Raw genomic sequence first — 18,886 nt, 5'->3', positions numbered from 1 at the left:
CAGGCCTAAAATCAACATGGCCGCCTATAATGAAACACTACATGGTGATTTAACAGAAAGAATCTTCTAAATATTATATATACAATTGAGTAGAGTTGAAATTGAAAGTTCTTTATAAAGATATTGTTGTAACACTGTCCACACTTGACTCACACACTACTTTATGTTAAATAAAGCCTTGGAGTCTTGCCAGTCTTTTCTTCAGGAGGAAATGACATCATGTGGAGCAGGTCATGTGATTTGGAATTAACACACTTCCTTGAGAGGTGTTTTTGTAACGGGTAACTTAGTTGAAAGTGATAGAATTTGTTATTTTTCCATATAAAATTTGACATATTTCCAAAAAACAAATATCTGTCATGATTATCTCAACTTAATAAAAAGAAAACAATTAACACATTTTTATAAGCTAATTGTATTATTGTTTAGCTAATTAGGAGGTTTTTGTTATTAAATTCAGATGGCTATTTAGTTGACATTTTAATGATATCCACTCAGCTTGTATTAATAAATGCTTGTTTCCATAATAAAAAAATATGGAATTTGTAAAGGCATGATCATAATGAACATAAAATACATTTTTAAAATTTTATTTTTAATAAAAATGTATGCAAGTTATATCCCATGGACTTCAAAAGTCCCTCAATTATATATTGACCCTAGAAATGATGATGATTTGACTGAATTCCTTTATGATGTTATGCAGGATGTGTGTGCTGTATATTAACTCTGAACAATTGGAGTTTACTCACAAATAAAGTGGTCTTTATTTAAATAATTAGATTCATACTTGGGCTGCACAGTGGCGTAGTGGTTAGCACTTTCGCCTTGCAGCAAGAAGGTCCCTGGTTCGCGTCCCGGCTTTCCCAGGATCTTTCTGCATGGAGTTTGCATGTTCTCCCTGTGCATGCGTGGGTTTTCTCCGGGTACTCCGGCTTCCTCCCACAGTCCAAAAATATGCTGAGGTTAATTGATTATTCTAAATTGCCCGTAGGTGTGAATGTGTGAGTGCTTGTTTGTCTTTGTATGTAGCCCTGCGACAGACTGGCGACCTGTCTAGGGTGTCCCCTGCCTTCGCCCGAGTCAGCTGGGATAGGCTCCAGCCCCCCCGTGACCCTAATGAGGATTAAGCGGTGTATAGATAATGGATGGATGGATGGATTCATACTTCTTTATGTAGGCCTGCACCATTAATGACACTAAACTCCTGTTTTCCAGTAATAGATGAAGATTAGGCTATGAAAAACCTGTCAGTGTGAACTTCCTATCTACCCCACCTGTTTTTAGCTTGTCAGTAAGTTGCAGTCCATCCTGTTTGAAACCCTCTCTAACCATCGTGAGTGGGCTGTCACTGCTTCTTTTTCACACTGCATGGCTGATGAGCACCCCGGTGCCTCCACATGGCCACGCCCCAGCTCCGCTTCACGCAGCGACTCTCCCTCTGCGCTCCTCACCGCCCAACCTTCAGTGCGCGCAGGCCAGCAGCTCGGCAGCACGTCCCGGCGCAACAGGTAAGTTCACTGGGTGTCTGTGATTCAGCTGCACGGCCGTGGGAGTGTTTCAGAACTCATCACTTCACTTCTGGTGGTTTTTCCATGAGGTAGATTTGCATTTGTTGGGTGTTAAATGTTTTCATTTTTTTACACTACAGCCGACAGCTTTGACCACATGTTTGGGGAGTTGATAAGTTTTTATTCAGTGTTTAGAGAGTCAAAATGCTTATTTGTACAATTACTTTAGGATAAATAGACAGCATGATGATCATTTGGTAGAGGTTAATATATAAAGTTCAGCTACTTCAAAATAAAAGTCAACTGTACATCTTAGGCAGTAGAGCAGCTAATGCAGCATTTATTTACTGAATACTGTTTTTTTAAAGCCAGATGAAGAAGAAAATTTACGAACTGTAAAGACTGAAGGAAGCAATGATATTAATACTATGAGAATAGTTTTGAAATTTAAGTTGTGTCACGTTTTTCTATTTGTCTGATAAAATGTTTGTCTATATTAAAAGTAGCAAACAGCCACTTCAGTTGAAATGAACTTGTATCAATTACTGTTATAGAATTCACTGTAAAATCTGATCTTTTTAAATCTATCAATTCCACTTGTATGCGCAGATGTATTTTTAATTAATTGAATTCATTTGTGTTGTAACACAAATGTAACTTTAAATATAACCTCAAAGAGAATGAAGCCACTGACCACAGAATCAGGCAACAGAGCTTTGTTTTATTTTTTTAACCAGCGATGATCATCTTGATTATTCCTTAAGATGAAAACCATACAAAGAGCTTTTCATGATAGTTTCTCTTGTAAATAATGTATACACAGAGCCGTTTCTTTTTGCGTGGTCGAGGGCTCTCATCAGATGAAATTTACCTTTCATGGTTATATCACAATTCTTTTTATCCTTTGCGTCAACCATTATAACAATCCAGAGATGAAAGGATACAAAAGAATACACTCCTTTATTTAAGATCAGTATTTATTGATTTATTATTTTTTTGAACTGAAATGAGAATCTTGAAAATAATGTCAAACTCTTTGGTTTTCTATCAGAGTGTCAGTAATATTTGCTTGTTAAAGTAGTAATTGTAGGATCACAAATATAATTTAAAGTTTTACTGGCAAAATAACAGCATTATGTATTGCATCTACTGGGTTTGTTTGCTCATTTTAGGCATTACTATAAGAATAAAGAGACATTGCATGGAGCTGTCATAACCATATAGGAACAATTAACAGCTACACATGTTTATATTCTTTTTAAATGATTGCTTTTTGTTATTTATCACCTGAACTGTTCTGTGTTTTTTCAGATTCTTTGTATCACATAGATCTCATTCCTCAGCGTGTGTCGTGTGAAGCCCTGAAGTGAGCATGAACCTCAGTCTTCCTGATCAGAACATGCACAGCTCGGGCGAAGGCTGCCTGGAAGACGACAAGCCTGATGTCATGTTGCCTTGCTTCCGCCGAAACATGTACGATGAGCCTCTGGCCTCATACTCAAACGGATCGATAATTTCTCAGCTCCTCCGCAAGACAATCCACAACAAGAGGGCACTAGATGAAAGCCATTTCTACCTCTCCAACTCCACTGCTGCTGACTCCAGCCAGGAGGACCAGAGCAGCGTCTCCTCAAAGGACAGTACGGTGGAGGCTGCATCCCCCAGCGGTCATGTTTCCACAGGAAGTAGCCCCGAAGGAGAACATCCCATCACCGATCACCTGCAGGCCAAGAGGGCCCGAGTAGAGAACATTATCAGGGTCATGGCTGGCTCTCCCAACAGCAGGCAGCATGGAGACAGTGAGAGGTCCGACACTGACGCCAGAGACACCAGGGAGGCCAGAGAGGCGTACAGGGAGAACAAACGTAAGCAGAGGTTGCCTCAGCATCAGGAACACAGCGATGCAGGACAGGTGAGCAGAAAACCTGGCAGCAGCAGCAGTAGTGATAACTGCAACAGCAAGGACGAGGAGTGTCACAAGCTGAAAGAGCAGCTCCACAGCATGCAAAGGCTCCTGCGTCAGCTCCAGGAAAAGTTCCTTCAAGTTTACAACCAGGAGGATCCTGAATATGACAACAGAGATGGCACAGAAGTTGGCATTGAGCATGACATCCTTGAGCAGGAGTCACGGTATATAAGCAGCGAAGATGATTTTGAGAGGAAGAACAGCAGGATGACCGCAGAGTGTAAGGACCGAATGAAAGTAGTTGGTTGTCTGGTGCACCAAAGAGAAAGTCAGAACCTACAGGAATCTCTGAAGCAGGAGCTCTCCAGGGCAGTTAATGATTGTGTGGACAGGGTGTTCAAGAAGGCGTCTTCCACAGGACTGGACCTGTCTCCTCAGCAGCGCATGTGCTCGTCACCAGAGATCAGCATGGCTGGAGACAGGAAGAGCCAGCAGGCCAGCTCCGCCCTGGACCAGCCTCAGGCCGAGGAGGCTGCCGCGAAATCCCGCTCGTTGGAGTACTATGAAAGCTCTGAGGCTCAGAGCCCTCAGGACCAGACGGAGGCACTGTCGCTGGTGGTCCGCAAGCCCACAGTGGCCCCTCTGAGCTCAGTCACCCCGACGGTGAAGAGGCCCTACCCGGTGCACCAGACGCCCTTTCAGTTCAATTACAGCACCCCTCTGCACGACAGCCACATCCTCGAGCACCTTCTGAAATACGGGCCCCATTCCAACTTCGGGGGCCTCCCCTGTATTCCCCCATCGATGGACAGGACGTCCCCAGACTCGGTGGACCTGCCCTGGGACACCATCGCCATGAGGTCCAAGGTGACGTCCAGCCACCTCGGCCACCACCCTCGTCCCTCCTCCCTGGGGGCAGTGACAGTCGACAATCTGTGCCTCCCTCACGTCAAGATCGAGTGTGGGGAACTGCAGAGCATGGCTGAACGAAACCCCTACATGTCTCTCAATATATCCTTTCAGGTGAAAATAACAGTTGAACCAGGGCAGCTTTTGCTTTTTGCCTTTTGTTGATGCAGAATTAAAATCTCTTGTCTGTTTATCCTCACAATCACAATGAGAAAGACAAATAATAGAAATAGAAATTTAAATTTTATATTTATTCATCTATTAAATATTTTTTATCTATTTTATTTGTCTGCACAAATTCACACAATTTTGCAGAGAATACTTTTATGTCTCATGGTAATATTGTGTACTATTCCCACAGCAGAGCAGAGTATGTTTGATAGTTTCTTAAATATACACTATTTACCTTTTATTTTATACAAACTCCCTATATTTCAGCTCTTGCATTTGAACAGTGGCTAGATGGGGTTCATTGCAGCATGGGCAGTTCCAGTAACAAACTTCAAGGAGAATTTTTTCTTTGATCTCACTAACCCCATAGAAAATTATAGCATCTTCTTTAATCTGAGCAGAGTAATGACTTTAAGTCTAGAAAAAGACAAATAAAAAGGAATACAAGGCTTTGATAAGAATTGCCAGGAACAAAAGCCAATTTTTCAAAGGCAGAGAAAGCATCGGTTTCTGTTTCAGGAAGAGTCGTTTTTTCAGACTTGAAAAGGTGCAGGATCTATTTCTCCATCATCAGAGTGATAGGGGTGCATCTAAAAGGTCACATCTGAGTGCTGGTGGAAACCACAAGTGCCTTCCAACCATAACACTTGAGCTCTTGTCTTGAGCATTTGTTGTTGGATACCTTTGTTAGAATGTACATGACTGAAATAGACCGCAAATAACAGTATTTCTGTCTTCAGAGGAACTCAAAGAAAATCAGAGTGTTTTATTCAGGAAAAAAAGACATTTTTTTGGAAAACATTTTTCTTTTTGTATTCACAGATTGCTGACTTCCTCTATTATAGTTTAAATAATATCTATTTTCTCTCATTGTTTGCCTAACTTAAGTGGAAAATAATTTCTTTGATATTACTAACTGTACAGTAAATAATCCCAAAAAGGATCCCAGATGTGTTGAGTTTTGTCGATCGTCTTGTGGCAAAGCATTAGAGAGGAATATTATGTGGTTCCTCTCAGGATTCACTTTATCTTTACAGTGCAAAGAGCTCTGCTTCTCTTTGAACAATACCACATAAATCTTTCATCCAAACTTCCTTATTTCAAAGGTAGGGTTCCCTAATACATGTGTGGTGTGGTGACCTGATAAGGAAATATTATGACCTAAGGCAAAGTGGTGGACTACAGAGGAAATGGTCCTGAGCACCTTCATAGCCAAAGGGGGAAAACTTGAGAAAGAATTGCATTTATTAATACTTGCAATAAAGGAAGCGTTGTCTTTAGTTGTAATATATGATATGTCAAACAAATAGTAAAGGGATTTCTTCTTTATGCTATTTAAATTGTTTTAAATGTAACTAACAACCTGAGAAAGTGTTTCAAATATATGTTAACCATGACATATTTGCTGGGTTTTCCCTGAAGATAAACTATACAGCACCATATGCCGTCTTTAAATCAACTCAATTATATCTGAAAATCGGCGTCTTTTTTCCAAACATTTCAAAACAAGCTGTCTTAACTGCCAGGCATGAAGTGCTTTGCTCTCTAATTAAAAATCTCTAATCTAATTCGTAATTCTGTTTTGCCAATAAGCACATGTTAGGGTCATTATTGACTCCCTAGTTAATGTCGAGCTCTTCTTTAGTGAAATTCAATTTAGCTGAAGATGGAGGCAACACAATACTCCGCTCTGCTATCACTTTGCACACAACTGTATGCCGTGCGTTTTATTTAATTGTCAGCTTTCCTTAACGTGTAATGTGAACATCCAGGAGGGTCTCACCCCGAGCCATCTGAAGAAGGCGAAGCTCATGTTCTTCTACACCCGCTACCCCAGCTCCAATGTGCTCAAAACCTTCTTCCCTGATGTCAAGGTAATTTTTATTACATTATTTTTTTTCAAAAAACCCACTTTTTATCTTTTATCTCAACAGTCCACAGAATTGTTTTTCCTGCATTTAACTCCGTGGTATCTACTTGTCAGTGTGTGTTTGGGACAGAAAAAAGTCAGCAGTGTGTCGGAGGAGAGAAACAAAAAGGCAGAGGGTTTAAATAACAAAGCCACTGAGCTGCTAGTATGTCCTGGGGGCAGAGGGAGATACAGGGGCATTCTCTCTTTAAAAAAAGCCACTCCAGTCAGCAAATGGACTGACAAAGGACTCTGTAGGCAAGGCATTGCTATTGAGTGTCAACACAGAGTTGGTATTAGAGACTTGTGCGGTGGTGAGCTGGTCCTAAACACAACATCCTGTGTGTTTTGGCCTTGGTCTCGTGTCATCCTTTTCTTTTCTAGCTCCTCTTTTTTTTGGTCCTCTCCTTCTCTGTGTTCTGTTCATTCAGCCTATTCTTCCTTCTTTTTACCTTCCTGCTGGTGTTATACTTCTCTACTTCCTCTCTCGTCTCCCTTCGAATTTTCTCCAAACTCCGCTCGACTTTCTCTTCCGTCTCTTCTCCTATCTTGTCTCCTGGATCTCTGAGCCGGTTTGGGCCCCTGCCTCTCAATCTGCTCTGACCCCGGGGGTCAGGGGGGAGGATGCTGTTGCTGCAGCCCTGCAAACGTCTCCTCCTTGCTTACAATCCTGTGGTGGGAAGTGGCACTGAACAAAAGAGCACCTAATCCCAGTGTCTGATTCCATCCTATCAGCCCGAGTCAATGAGAGGGAAGCTTCCTTCTGTCCTTATGCTGCCGCTTTCTCACCCACCACACCAGAGAGAAGAAGCGTCTTTGATGCCTGCCCAGCCCTTAGGCATTTTTTTCTGTCTTTCTGGATGACGAGATAGAATAACAAGACTAATGTCAAGACTGAGTTTAGAAACACAGAGGCCTGACAGATGTTTTTTCATCGCGGACATTGGTGGGAAAGGCTCAGAGCAATTAATGTTGCATAGAGTGACAGACCATTAGGTGGCATTTTGCCCTGCAGGTACTAAATTCATGCTTTTAGTCCATAATGGAAAGGGTTGCTAATGCCAAAACAAGACACAGCCATTACATTCTTAATCAGAAAGCACAGAGATTCATATTTTTTTCAGCGAAGTCTGTAATTGAATTCTGAAATTAATAAATTCCATTTCAAGAATGGTCTCAGTTTTTATGCTGCTTACTCTGAAAGGAGAAAAGTCAGCGGCTGAACAGTCACTTCTTCTGGAGCTGGGAGCGATTCATTGTCTTATTTAAGGAGACTCGGATTCTTGTCAGTGCAATTGCTTCAGTTACAGGGCTGTTCCTTTAATCTTTTGCTGTAAACATGGCTCTAAACAGTATAAAAGTCAAATGCTGTTTTCTCTCCATTTCCAGTTCAATCGCTGCATCACCTCTCAGCTGATCAAGTGGTTCAGTAACTTTAGGGAGTTCTACTACATCCAGATGGAGAAGTTCGCCCGCCAGGCCATCGTTGACGGCGTCAGCGATGTCAAAGACATTACAGTTAGCAGGGACTCGGAGCTCTTCCGGGCCCTGAACATGCACTACAATAAAGCCAATGACTTTCACGTAAGTGTCACGTTTTAGCCATCACTCTTTTATATTGCACTTTGTATTGTTTGACCGATGTAGCAGATTTTTTTCAAATTAGTCACTCCTCTCATGCTGGACAGACACTGTGCCACAGATAAATGAGCATTTATTAAAATGAGAACAACATGTTTTTAGTTGTATTCATTATTTCTGCTCCATGGGAGAATTCATCAGGAATCTTTTTTTCTTTTCTGCCATAATAATAATTTGAGGAAAAACTTAGTCCGATTTTAAATGCTATTGAGCTTCCTCAGTTTGTTTTGTTTTCAGGTGGAAGGTTAGAGGAGAAGATCGATACCTCTCTCATTTATGTCCAGTCAATATGAAACGACAACCACCAGCTGGTTAGTTTAGCACAAAGACTGGAAACATGTCTAAAGCTCCTCCATTAACACATCGTTCAATTTGTAATTTCACTGGAGCGGTTCTGTGTCGGAGTATTGACTCTGTGAATTGCTTGCAGAAACTACTGAGATGCTGCCTGAGAAACACATAAACTCACAACAAATTGCCTTTTGTTTTTTGTAATGGGTTTTACAAAGCAGATACGACACTAACTTCATATGTAATTTTAAAGTTAAAGGTTGGCAGATTTTGTCACTTTCGGCTGTTTCTGCCTGTTTCCAGTCTTTATGCTGATCTAAGCAAACAGTTGTTGGTTGTAGCCTCATTGATTTACCAGAGAGATATAAGACTGATGTCAATCTTCTCATCTAATTCTCCACCAGAAAGTGAATAATTCCCAAAATTACTCATTTATAGCATCAGAGTTGACACATTCATCCCCGTAGTTACTAACCTGTAGAAGTATGTCAGGCCTCGCTGTGCTCATGTATGTCTGTGTGCTGACCTGTGTGTCACACTGCACCTGTGGCTGGCCAGCCTTTACAGCCATTATCTAAACTCCAGAGTGATGCTTTATCAAACTGTGGGAAGAGGAAGCCGCAAAATCCCACTAAAACAACTCAGGATTAGAGGACCAGTACGCCTGAGCGAGACAGAGATTGCTACTGATGCGGAATGCTGAGAAAGACGCTGTGGATTCCGAGGGAGAAGGCCGTTCGGTGGGAAAGGGATGAGACCGTTTTCTTTACCTTGGGACCAAGACATTCCTTTCCCAGGGATGCTTTTGTGTCAGGAGATGAGGGGAAAGAAAAATAACTTACGCCAACAAGTGTTGCGCTAACCGGCCAGTGGATGGGAAACAAGTGCAGCAGATGGTTTTCTCCCAGCATCCCTTGCATCTGCGCACCAACTGTAACCCCACCGAACTCTTACTTATCTATACAACTAAACTTATCCATCTGAAGTCGTACGCCTGCACAGAGTCATTTAAATGTTTAGCCTATTGCCATATTCCTGCTGGGATTCATGCTGCGTTGTAGAGATCTGGGCAGAATCCCTGGAAAGAAAACTCAGTTAGTTAGTACAGGTTCAAGACAACAAGACTACCTAATCAAAGAGGCCCCTAATTGAAAGTTAATGATTGCAGCATTGCATTTGTTGTATGTGTGCAGAGAACAAAGAGATGAACTCCCTTTCATCAGTTCCAGTGTTTGAAGAATTGCGCTACAGGTCTTCATTTCATATATTTTTGACTTTGAGAAAACTGAAGGCAGATCATGCAGCACGTTTGTAGCACGGCGTTAAACAATGAATAAGGTCTCGACTATAAGGTATTTCACTTTTTCTTCTTTTCCAGGTTCCTGACAGGTTCCTGGAAGTCGCCGAAATCACCTTGCACGAGTTTTACAACGCCATTTCTGCAGCCAAAGATTCAGACCCCTCTTGGAAAAAGGCCATATACAAGGTGATCTGCAAACTGGACAGCGACGTCCCGGAAGAGTTCAAGACATCTTCCCACTTATAGGCTGAAGCAGAGAAATGTACAGATGAGGGAATAAGTGATTTTTTGAAATTAGACTCTTGACATAATTATTTCACCATTTCTTGTAGTGCATTTTAGTGAAGTGACATGTAGATTAAATTTGTATAAACAAAGAACACCAACCCCCCAAACACACCCTTTTACAAGTTAGAATATAGTCCGAAATATTATGTCTGCTTTCATCAAAAAAGAAAAAGCAAATAATGATAAATAGTAATGCTCTTGTGGATTTATTGTTTAGTGTTTCCTTATATAATCTGCCTCAACGCATTTAGATTTACTGAGTTTGTAGGTGTGTAAAAATGTTTACATAGTGTAGCCTGAGTTGTTTTTTTTTTTTGCCAATCTCTGTCAGTATTAGTTTGTTTTGAATTCTGTCTCCTTTCATAGCTGTGTGTTGTGTAAATGTACATGCGCTGCTGCTGTGTGTTGCATAATGTACTATAATTATGTTGTAAACTATGAGCTTGACAGAATGCATGTGAAAATAGCGCAAGTGGTTGTGATGGTTTTTATTATCGTGTGTAAAGGTACGGCTCTTTGTCATGTAAAGAACAATCATTTTCAGACATTTCTGTCACAAACATTGTACTGGATGAATATGGAAATTAAAGATGCACTAAATTATAATATAAAATGAGTGTGCTGGGCTTTTTTTAATATTTATCACTACCTGAGCATTTTTTAATGTCTATTATAAAGAAGACCCACGAAGTAAATGCTTTATTTTTCACTGCAAATGCTAAACTCTCCCATGCAAACACTGTGTCCCTGTGTGGAGCCCCTCAGGTGCCTCTAATCCACGTCCAGCAGCCAGCTGTTAAATGTCCCCCCACAAACTATGCTGTTCACATTGTTCACCGGAGCCAATTCAAGTCAACTTTCTAAGGCCTGCATTCATTGTGTGGCCGGTGCGGATGCGGACAACTGCCATGTCTTAAAAACGGCCACAATGCATTCCCTCCTAATGACTAATGCCCGAGGTGACCTCATATCGCAGTTGTGCCACCAAAGCAAAATTCCACGAGCGCGTTAACTCTTTCTTCCAGGCACCCACTCAGGGCAAGCCGATCGCATGCGAGTTTGGTGATGTCATGAAAATCGCAGATGGGCTTGACTCTCGATGCCTTCGGGTGAATATAAAGCAGACAATCAGTGCAGTGAATTAAATGTGATGAATTAAAATCGCTGCCATCTGTTTGTGTCACTTGGAAAGAAGATAGTAACACATTGTCTATACTATGATTTAATCCCTTCAAACTGTTACAGAGGCCACAAACTGCATTTAACATAAATAAAGCATGCTACACATTTGCATGGAGCACTTTTACGCAAGTACACTGTTTCTTGTCACTGTGAGAGATTACAATGTCAGCGCCCAAAACCAAACATTTAATTGGAAAACCTGTTAGGTACCCAAGCACCAATTACATCAGAAATGATAACATTAAGGAAATTAAAACATTAGTTGAATTGGTTGATGACAAAGACTGGAGACAATAAACCTCACTAATCTTTTAATAGACATTCCTTTTCAATTAGATCAGTCTTCTTCAGTAAATTGATTTACGTTCTCAACTCAATTAAAATGCCTCTGATTGAACCAAAGTGCTTTGCTCAAATTAATTTGTTGTGTGACATTTTCTGAACAAGACTTGGTAACCTCTGATATAATGAAAGAAAACAAAGAAAATACCTTCAGTTGTTCAACTGCCTCTGGCTGACAAGGCTTCAACTTAAACAGCACGATATGAAATTATGTTCCATATTAGAGAGTCTCTGATAAAACAGAGCATGCTTTGTAATGAAGATGAAATGAAAAGTAAATGGGCAACAGGATGTGATCAAATTAAAACAAAACACTGCTCTGTACGTTTAACCTCTTTGAAATTCACTTCATTACAAAATACTGATGTTGTTTGCTGGTTTTCTTGGAGTCCTACACTGAAAGAGACAAAATCAGAGAATTTTGCCTGATTCTTGGAGATGCATGAATCGGTTCAGAGAAGAGTAACAGCATCATCTAGTGAATCTCTGCTGTAACACAAACAGCTCAGCTCGCCTTAAAATCAACTCATTCCACTCTGTCATCATAGATGCGATATTTTTTGGTGCACAGTATATGCAAATACTTTATTTTTGACATTATAAACAATCATAGTAAAATGATTTTGCTCTGTAAAGCAGTGCTTCAAACAATTACAGAATCAGGTTCCTGTCATGTACACTGATCTCCACACAGGGGCGCACTTGTCCCTGTATAGAAACTGAGGCTGCAGAGAGAATTAAGACAGCAAACAATCCACAAAAAAAAAGAAAAAAAGTGGACACTGAAAAATTTTATAAAATGTTTTATCATAACCAACCAATTTCCACACTGTGGTTTATAAATGTGGGTGTTTGGGGAGGTTGCACAGTGTGTGTGGTGTAAAATTATTAAAATAAATGAGCTGGTGTCTCTTTAGCTGGGTCCTGGAAAGACAAAGGCAGGATCAAACACCCCCGAGCTACAGACAATAGGAGCTGTGGGACGGGGGGCGCTGGGACAGTCCCTCTGGTTAATCTCCTGCTCATAGATATGGGTTTTTCAGCAGGCTCACACTGGGAGGGCGCTGGGAGCAAAAGGGAGTGTAACTTGAGAACGGAGGCCGCTGACTTTAGGCTGCCCTTCAGACAACCACTTCTTGGTGTAGTTTGGTGTGATCACCAGTAAATCTTTATTAATTTTAATTGGAGCCCCCATTTAAAAGAGCAATTAAAGCGGATTAATCGAGCCCATCCCGTATAATGTCTTCTGTTAATTAGTTTGTCAGCACTGTTTTAATATCGCTTAATGACTTCATATTTCAGGGATGACATTAAAGGGATGCTGAAGGAAAAGAAATGGCCTTATCACAATGCACTGCTTTAATGGGAGATGTCCCCCCGCCAGCGGGCAAGGTCAGGCCCGGGGCCGCTGGGGACGAAGAGGCTTCAGGGTGCCACTGAGACACACACCTCCAGGGACACACTGCCTCACACACACTGCCACACAGCAAGTGTTGTACATACAGTCGCTCTCATTCACTCATGCAGACTGTTGCGGAAAAAGGATAAATGGAGAACTGCAGATTATTGCCAGATTTAGTTACAGCAAGGCAAAATGTGGATCAGATGCGGATATTTTAGCTTTTCTTAATACATATTTTTGAATAGTCTTTAATAAAGAGAGACAGATGAAGAAGATGTAACTAAAATTTCCTAAAGGAGGCAACAATTCTTCAGTTTTTTTGAGATGCTGCCATAACCTTTGTCTTCACACCGACTCTGGCTAATTTCTGTAGCTGTGGTTCTCTAAGTGAATGCTTTTTAGCTTAGAAAGACACATAATGTGTTCGATTTGCATGAGGGGGTGCCATGAAAGAAAAATTAACTATTGTTTATTATATTACTATTCATGCAGACTGTTGAGGAAAAGGAAGGAATTGATATGTTAAGTGGATATGTATCAGAATTGGGTATTTTAGTTTTTCCTGATGCACTTTTACATAGTATTTACATAGTCTATAATATAGAGAGACAGATATTACAAGATATAAGTCAAAATGTCCAAGAAGAGGCAATCATTTTAAAATATTTTAATTCAAATAACTTGGAGTGTGGGCAACCAACGATGCTGCACTGAAACCTTCTTGTTTGCACCAAGTCAGACTGCTTTCTGTTCTCAAAGTAAGTGTTTTTTAGCTGAGTGTCAAGATAGAAACATGTGTTAGGTGGGCATGGAAAGATGCAATCAAAGAAAAAATTAACCATAAAGATGTGAAAAATCTAGAGGCTCACTGGTCTATATGAATCAAGCCAAAGGTAAACATTCATATATATAAAATACATTTAGTGTACCTCAGTAATTTTAATGCTGTTGCTTAATAGCATGCACAATACTTCCTTTGTTTGTGAAATGCCAGATGTGTAACAGCTGAAGCAGAGATCTGATGTACTGTACCACTGCCTAACACGGTGCCTGTCCATTACCCTGCAATGCTCCCTTCACAGTGACACCAACCAAAAGGTATGCAGGCAGCAAGAAGTTGATAAAAACCAACAGCACATCTTCCTTATTGCAGCCCTGGCTGGCGTGCATCCCTGCTAATTTGAGTGTGCCCTCGCACCTCCACTCTCCTCAGCAGATTCATAAATCTCATTCCCATTATCCCGCTAATTAGCCGGGATTACAGGAGCATGTAATGCCCCCGCTTCCCAATAGATTGATTGGAGGACGGTCTCTTTGTTTTGAAATCACTTCCTGATTGATGTACAGAGCCCTAGTTTGCAATTGTAATGGCCCAGATGTTAACAATCAAATGCGTTTCCGCTCCAGGAAGTAACAGTCTGTCATGGAAGAGGAGCCAGCCGAGCGTGTAACGACACATCACAGGAGTGTGGGGAAGGAGGGACTGCGGAGGAGGGGATGGAGGGGGGCTGTAGGTACTGGAGCCCTGGCTGGAACTGCTGCTGAGAGAGGGCATAATGTCCAGGCCCACGCTTACACCTGGAAAGACAGTTTGCTGCTCATAAGCTCTATTGGCCTTTGTGGTGTTTCAACGTTGCTTTTTACTTCAGCTGGTCTCTTGGTGCTCTTAAATTGCATGTTTTCCATCACTTTGCTCATTCTGATTAAATATTTGCTTGCCTAAAGGATGAAAACAGCTAGTTTTAGTTTAGAGGAGACACAAACCCCATTTCCAAAACTCCATCACATCATAGCTGTCGAAGATGTTATCAGTGCCAGTCTCCACAGTCCATCCTCTGTCAAGGAGATCTGCTTTGCACACAGTAGAGGGCACTATTGTCTAACCAAACTCACTCTCCTGCTTTTCCTCATTCCCTTTTTCTTACCCTTCACCAATAAATCACTTTCCCGGATAGTTAATGGATATAGAAGCAGATCATGAGTGAGCTATCTGTGGGGCGATAATTTAAGTGAAGATCCCCACACTGATTGCAGTGAAAGGTTATTTATTTCAACAATAATGCAGGACACAAAGGGGGAATCTGGGCAAGATTACCAGCTAGGGTACGCTAGAGTGCTCATCTCCAATGGAGCAGCGTGTAAATTGGGTTCACTTTCCCCAATGAAAATACAGACTGCAGTTTATTTCAACTTTATGCACATGGAAGGCTGTGCTTCCCTCTCAAGGGTGGCTGGGGACTTAGAGATGGCTGTGCATATGAGGGGAGGGTGGGTTTAGACCTTGAAAAATGCCCTTTTTGTCCCTGAGTCTCTGGAAGGCTGAGCTACTGAGGTATGGTCTCCTCTCCATCCACCAGTTCCCACTCTCTTCTAATTAAAAAGCATGATGACAATAAGGAAATATTCTAAAGCATGTTGGCCTGAATAATAGACAGAATAAGCCCAGGCTCTGTAAAAGAGGTAAACTGTATGTGTGTATCTGACTTACTGTGCCTGTCTGACAGTGTACATGTTTGCATGTGCGTTGCGTACACAGCGATGCTGGGCGCTATCGATTGACTGTGTTGGTGGAAAACTGTGTGGGCACTAAAGCCAGCTCGGCACAGATACTCCAGTTCTCCCCTCATGCAGAAAAATGCATGATTAAGGCCCAACTGACATGTCTAAAAAGTCCTGGAGAGAGAAGAGGAAATGGCTCCATATGCTGCCCCATGTGGTCACAGCATCCAGAAAGTATGGCACCGCTCACTGTGTGGTTCAGCATCACTTCCAATAGCCTCTAATCACTGGGGTCCATAAACAATGCCAGTGGTAAACACATGCCACAGCATAGTGCAGGAACCTAAAAGCTGCTGTATACAATGCCTGGCGCACTTCAGCGTATGCAATATATACTTTTACATGTCTGTCATGCTCCAGGCTTTCAACGATGTTGTCAGCCAAGATATGCATCAGACATGGATCCAATGCTGTGTGAGATATAACCATTGGGTAAAGGATGGGAGCCCTTGAGCCGCATGATAAGCACTGTCACAGACATAACATATGTATCTATGCTATGCTTTGCTTAACGCTCCAGCAGGCTTTGGTTGACTTTACCTGGGGTGGCAGGTGAATTCCCCCGTTTAGCACCAAAGCCCAGAGTGAGGCGATCAAAGCGGAATGTCTGAAGTAGTACAAAGACTGAACAGGCATGAGAGGTGCAGTACAAGCGAAGGGGCATCTTTAGGAGTCCAAGGTTTGGACTCTCCAGGGGGGATCTCTATCCCCATATGGGCCTACTGATCGTCTGACTCCTTCCTCGGGGTGATGGAAGCTAAGCGGCCCTTAAAATGCAGCTTTCTCTCCAGATGGGTGGATCACAGGTCAGATCGTCCCAGACAACTGACTGGGGACATTTGGGCGGCCGGTCCCAGGGGGACAGCATGGGACAAGAGGGAACCTGCTTGAGACTGGCAGCTGCAGCGCTCCCTCCTGGCCTAACACACCCGAGGGTGTACCTGCTGCTCAGCTTGTGCCCCAGTGGCATGTGACAAATGGTGACATGCTTCTGCTCCCCTGCTTTGTTAGATCGGTGGCCCTGATTGAAAGCAAAGCAGCAGGCATCTCTCAGATCCATATGTCTGCAGAGAAGTGGAGGGAAAGGAACGCAAGAGGGGGCACACTCATCTGCAGCCTTCGTGAACGCTCAGACAAATGAAAATAAAGTGATATCATTCCAGTGCATAAACGTATGCAATTTTCTGCAATAATGGGGTAGTGGAGATGAGCATATGCACTGCCATCTTTTTATTTACATATGGATGAGTCCATTTTTGTTTTTATGCACACCACTGTCTTCATTAAAATGTGCAGCTCAAGTCATTCAAAGAGGGATCATATTTCATAGAGGAATGAGGAGAGTTCCAAAGGATTTTGAAGAAATAAAACAAGAAAGAAGACAACTGAGCCAGGCCTTCCACTGAAGTTCTGGCAGCCTTTATTAAAAGTGCAGCATGATTGATAACCTGTCAGTCATCGGAATAATCACGACCAATCCCGTCTCTCACAGCCAACTCTGCTTCCCGCCCTCATCCTTTATGCCCCTATCACCCCCAACACATCCACTTGCCATTGAAAACCTGTAATTGAATGAGTTTTTGTCATTATTGTGATTAATCATATTAATTTGAACTAATTAAGAGATGGTTCGAAGTTATGACAATTAGATTAATGAAATTAGTTTTAACTTTTTTTCACCCAACCTAATAAAAAAGGGAAAATCAGACCAGGACTGTTATGAAACAGTTGGCAATCTGGATTTTGGGACTAATTGAATGTCTGATTTTATTAATGATGAAATTTATAAAAGTCCTTGAGGGGGAAATTAACGCAGATTCAGCTGCTAAGAGTGGAAAATTAATTAAAATTCCTGGAGATATTCCTGTCATTAAAGGCACAGGCCCTGTTAACCCTGGTCCTACTGTGAATAGCTAGTGAGTGTACACATAGAAGCTCTCCACAGTCACTGCAAAGAGGAATATGGGTCTTTTGGAGGAGTAGGCTTTTAAAATCCCTCACTTAAATGGGGTTATCAGGGTTTCAGTACCAGACCTCTTTGTATTTGTTCAGGTTTTGCTCTTACATAAGTTCTTTACATTCAGTCTCGATCAAAATCAGATGACAATTCAAGATTTTTCTGATCATTTTAAAAACTTTGAATGGTACTGCCAGTATCTGAGCACCACGACATCCCAATTTTCAAATCGCATCAGTGCTTTATTACTGTTTTTCAGTCCAGGCTGAAGTCACCTCAGCTTTGTTACTCAGCTGCTTCTCTCTTAAAATCAAGGAACTCATAGACATAGCACCACATGGCCTTCCTGTTTAAATATGCTTATATTCACTTGTGTGCATTTTTTTTTTTAGCCATTTCAGATTGTCAGTCCACTGTGCTGGTTTAAACCGTAAGAATTATCTGATGGATTACCATGAAATTTCCTGCAGACATCCATGCACTCAGGATAAACAGCGTGGCGATCCCTTAATGTTTCATTAGGCTCAATTTATTTCAATGTATTTATTCATATAATGCCAATTTGCAACACAAGTCATCTCAGGACACCTCACGTGGGAAAGTATCAACCTGCATCAACTTTACAATATTTTAAAGAAGACCAATGAATCTAATTATTCCCTTTTAGCAGTAACTAGGGGACAATGTGAAGAAAAATACCCCTTTTGATGAGGGAAATGTGCAGCAGAACCAGGTTTAGGGAGGGCAGCCATCTAGCCATCTGCCTCGACTGGTTGGAGCGAGGGGAGAGATGAAAAAGATTTAGCGTCAACATCAGGTCAAAACTGGTCACTTTAACCCATTTGACCGAATACCTTGAAAACAAAACCTCTGTTTCATACTAATTAGCATATTTTTTAGCATATTATTTTTTGAACACAGGCTAAGCTAAAAAGGTAAATATGGAATAAATGACAAATGATGTTATCATTGTGACAAATGCTCATTTAACTTAAAGTTTGCCTCTCAACAGCTTAGAGTGACGATTATTTTTAAAAAATGCGTATGTTATAATATGAGGCACTTTGTGACATGTACAGTTGCATTATTTAAACTATTTTACTTGCTTTCTTCTGTTCTTTCATTCCATTTTGCATTGATTCCTATTGTAAACAGCAATTTTGAGGTGTTTTATTGCTAACATTGTGCCAGGAAATTGTCACTGGTATGTTAGTGCATCAACTAGCCTTGGAAAATTAAAACTAAAACACAAAGGAAAAATACTACGTGGCTACTGAACTATGTACAGATATTAAACGGGACCTCTTTTGAGTTAAACAGCATTTCGTGCCTTTATTTTCAATATTTTAATATTTATCAGGAAAAACAAATTACACCTAACTTTCTTGTGCTGCCATCAAATAAAAAAGTTAATTTCGATATGAGTCAAACTGCCGTATTTTTGGGTCCATTCCAAGCAATCCCTGTCCTGTTGCTTGGCCGGTGCTAGTGATTGACACCCAGGTCAACCCCTGCCAC

General features: G+C 41.4%; 1 protein-coding gene across 1 annotated transcript; it reads left to right on the top strand.

Moving 5' to 3' along the window:
• The first annotated feature begins 1,327 nt into the window (after positions 1-1,327).
• On the top strand, positions 1,328-10,525 carry prox2 (prospero homeobox 2). The gene is made up of 5 exons (XM_055005604.1): positions 1,328-1,511; positions 2,823-4,430; positions 6,266-6,371; positions 7,796-7,990; positions 9,717-10,525. The coding sequence occupies exons 2-5, from the start codon at positions 2,884-2,886 to the stop codon at positions 9,882-9,884; spliced, it is 2,016 nt and encodes a 671-aa protein (XP_054861579.1). The 5' UTR covers positions 1,328-1,511; positions 2,823-2,883; the 3' UTR covers positions 9,885-10,525.
• The last annotated feature ends 8,361 nt before the right edge of the window (positions 10,526-18,886 follow it).

The sequence above is a fragment of the Amphiprion ocellaris genome, chromosome 20 (assembly GCF_022539595.1).
Source record: "Amphiprion ocellaris isolate individual 3 ecotype Okinawa chromosome 20, ASM2253959v1, whole genome shotgun sequence".
Taxonomy (NCBI): domain Eukaryota; kingdom Metazoa; phylum Chordata; class Actinopteri; family Pomacentridae; genus Amphiprion; species Amphiprion ocellaris.
The sequence above is the reverse complement of the archived record's forward strand: the minus strand, read 5'-3'. Positions and strand labels throughout refer to the sequence as shown.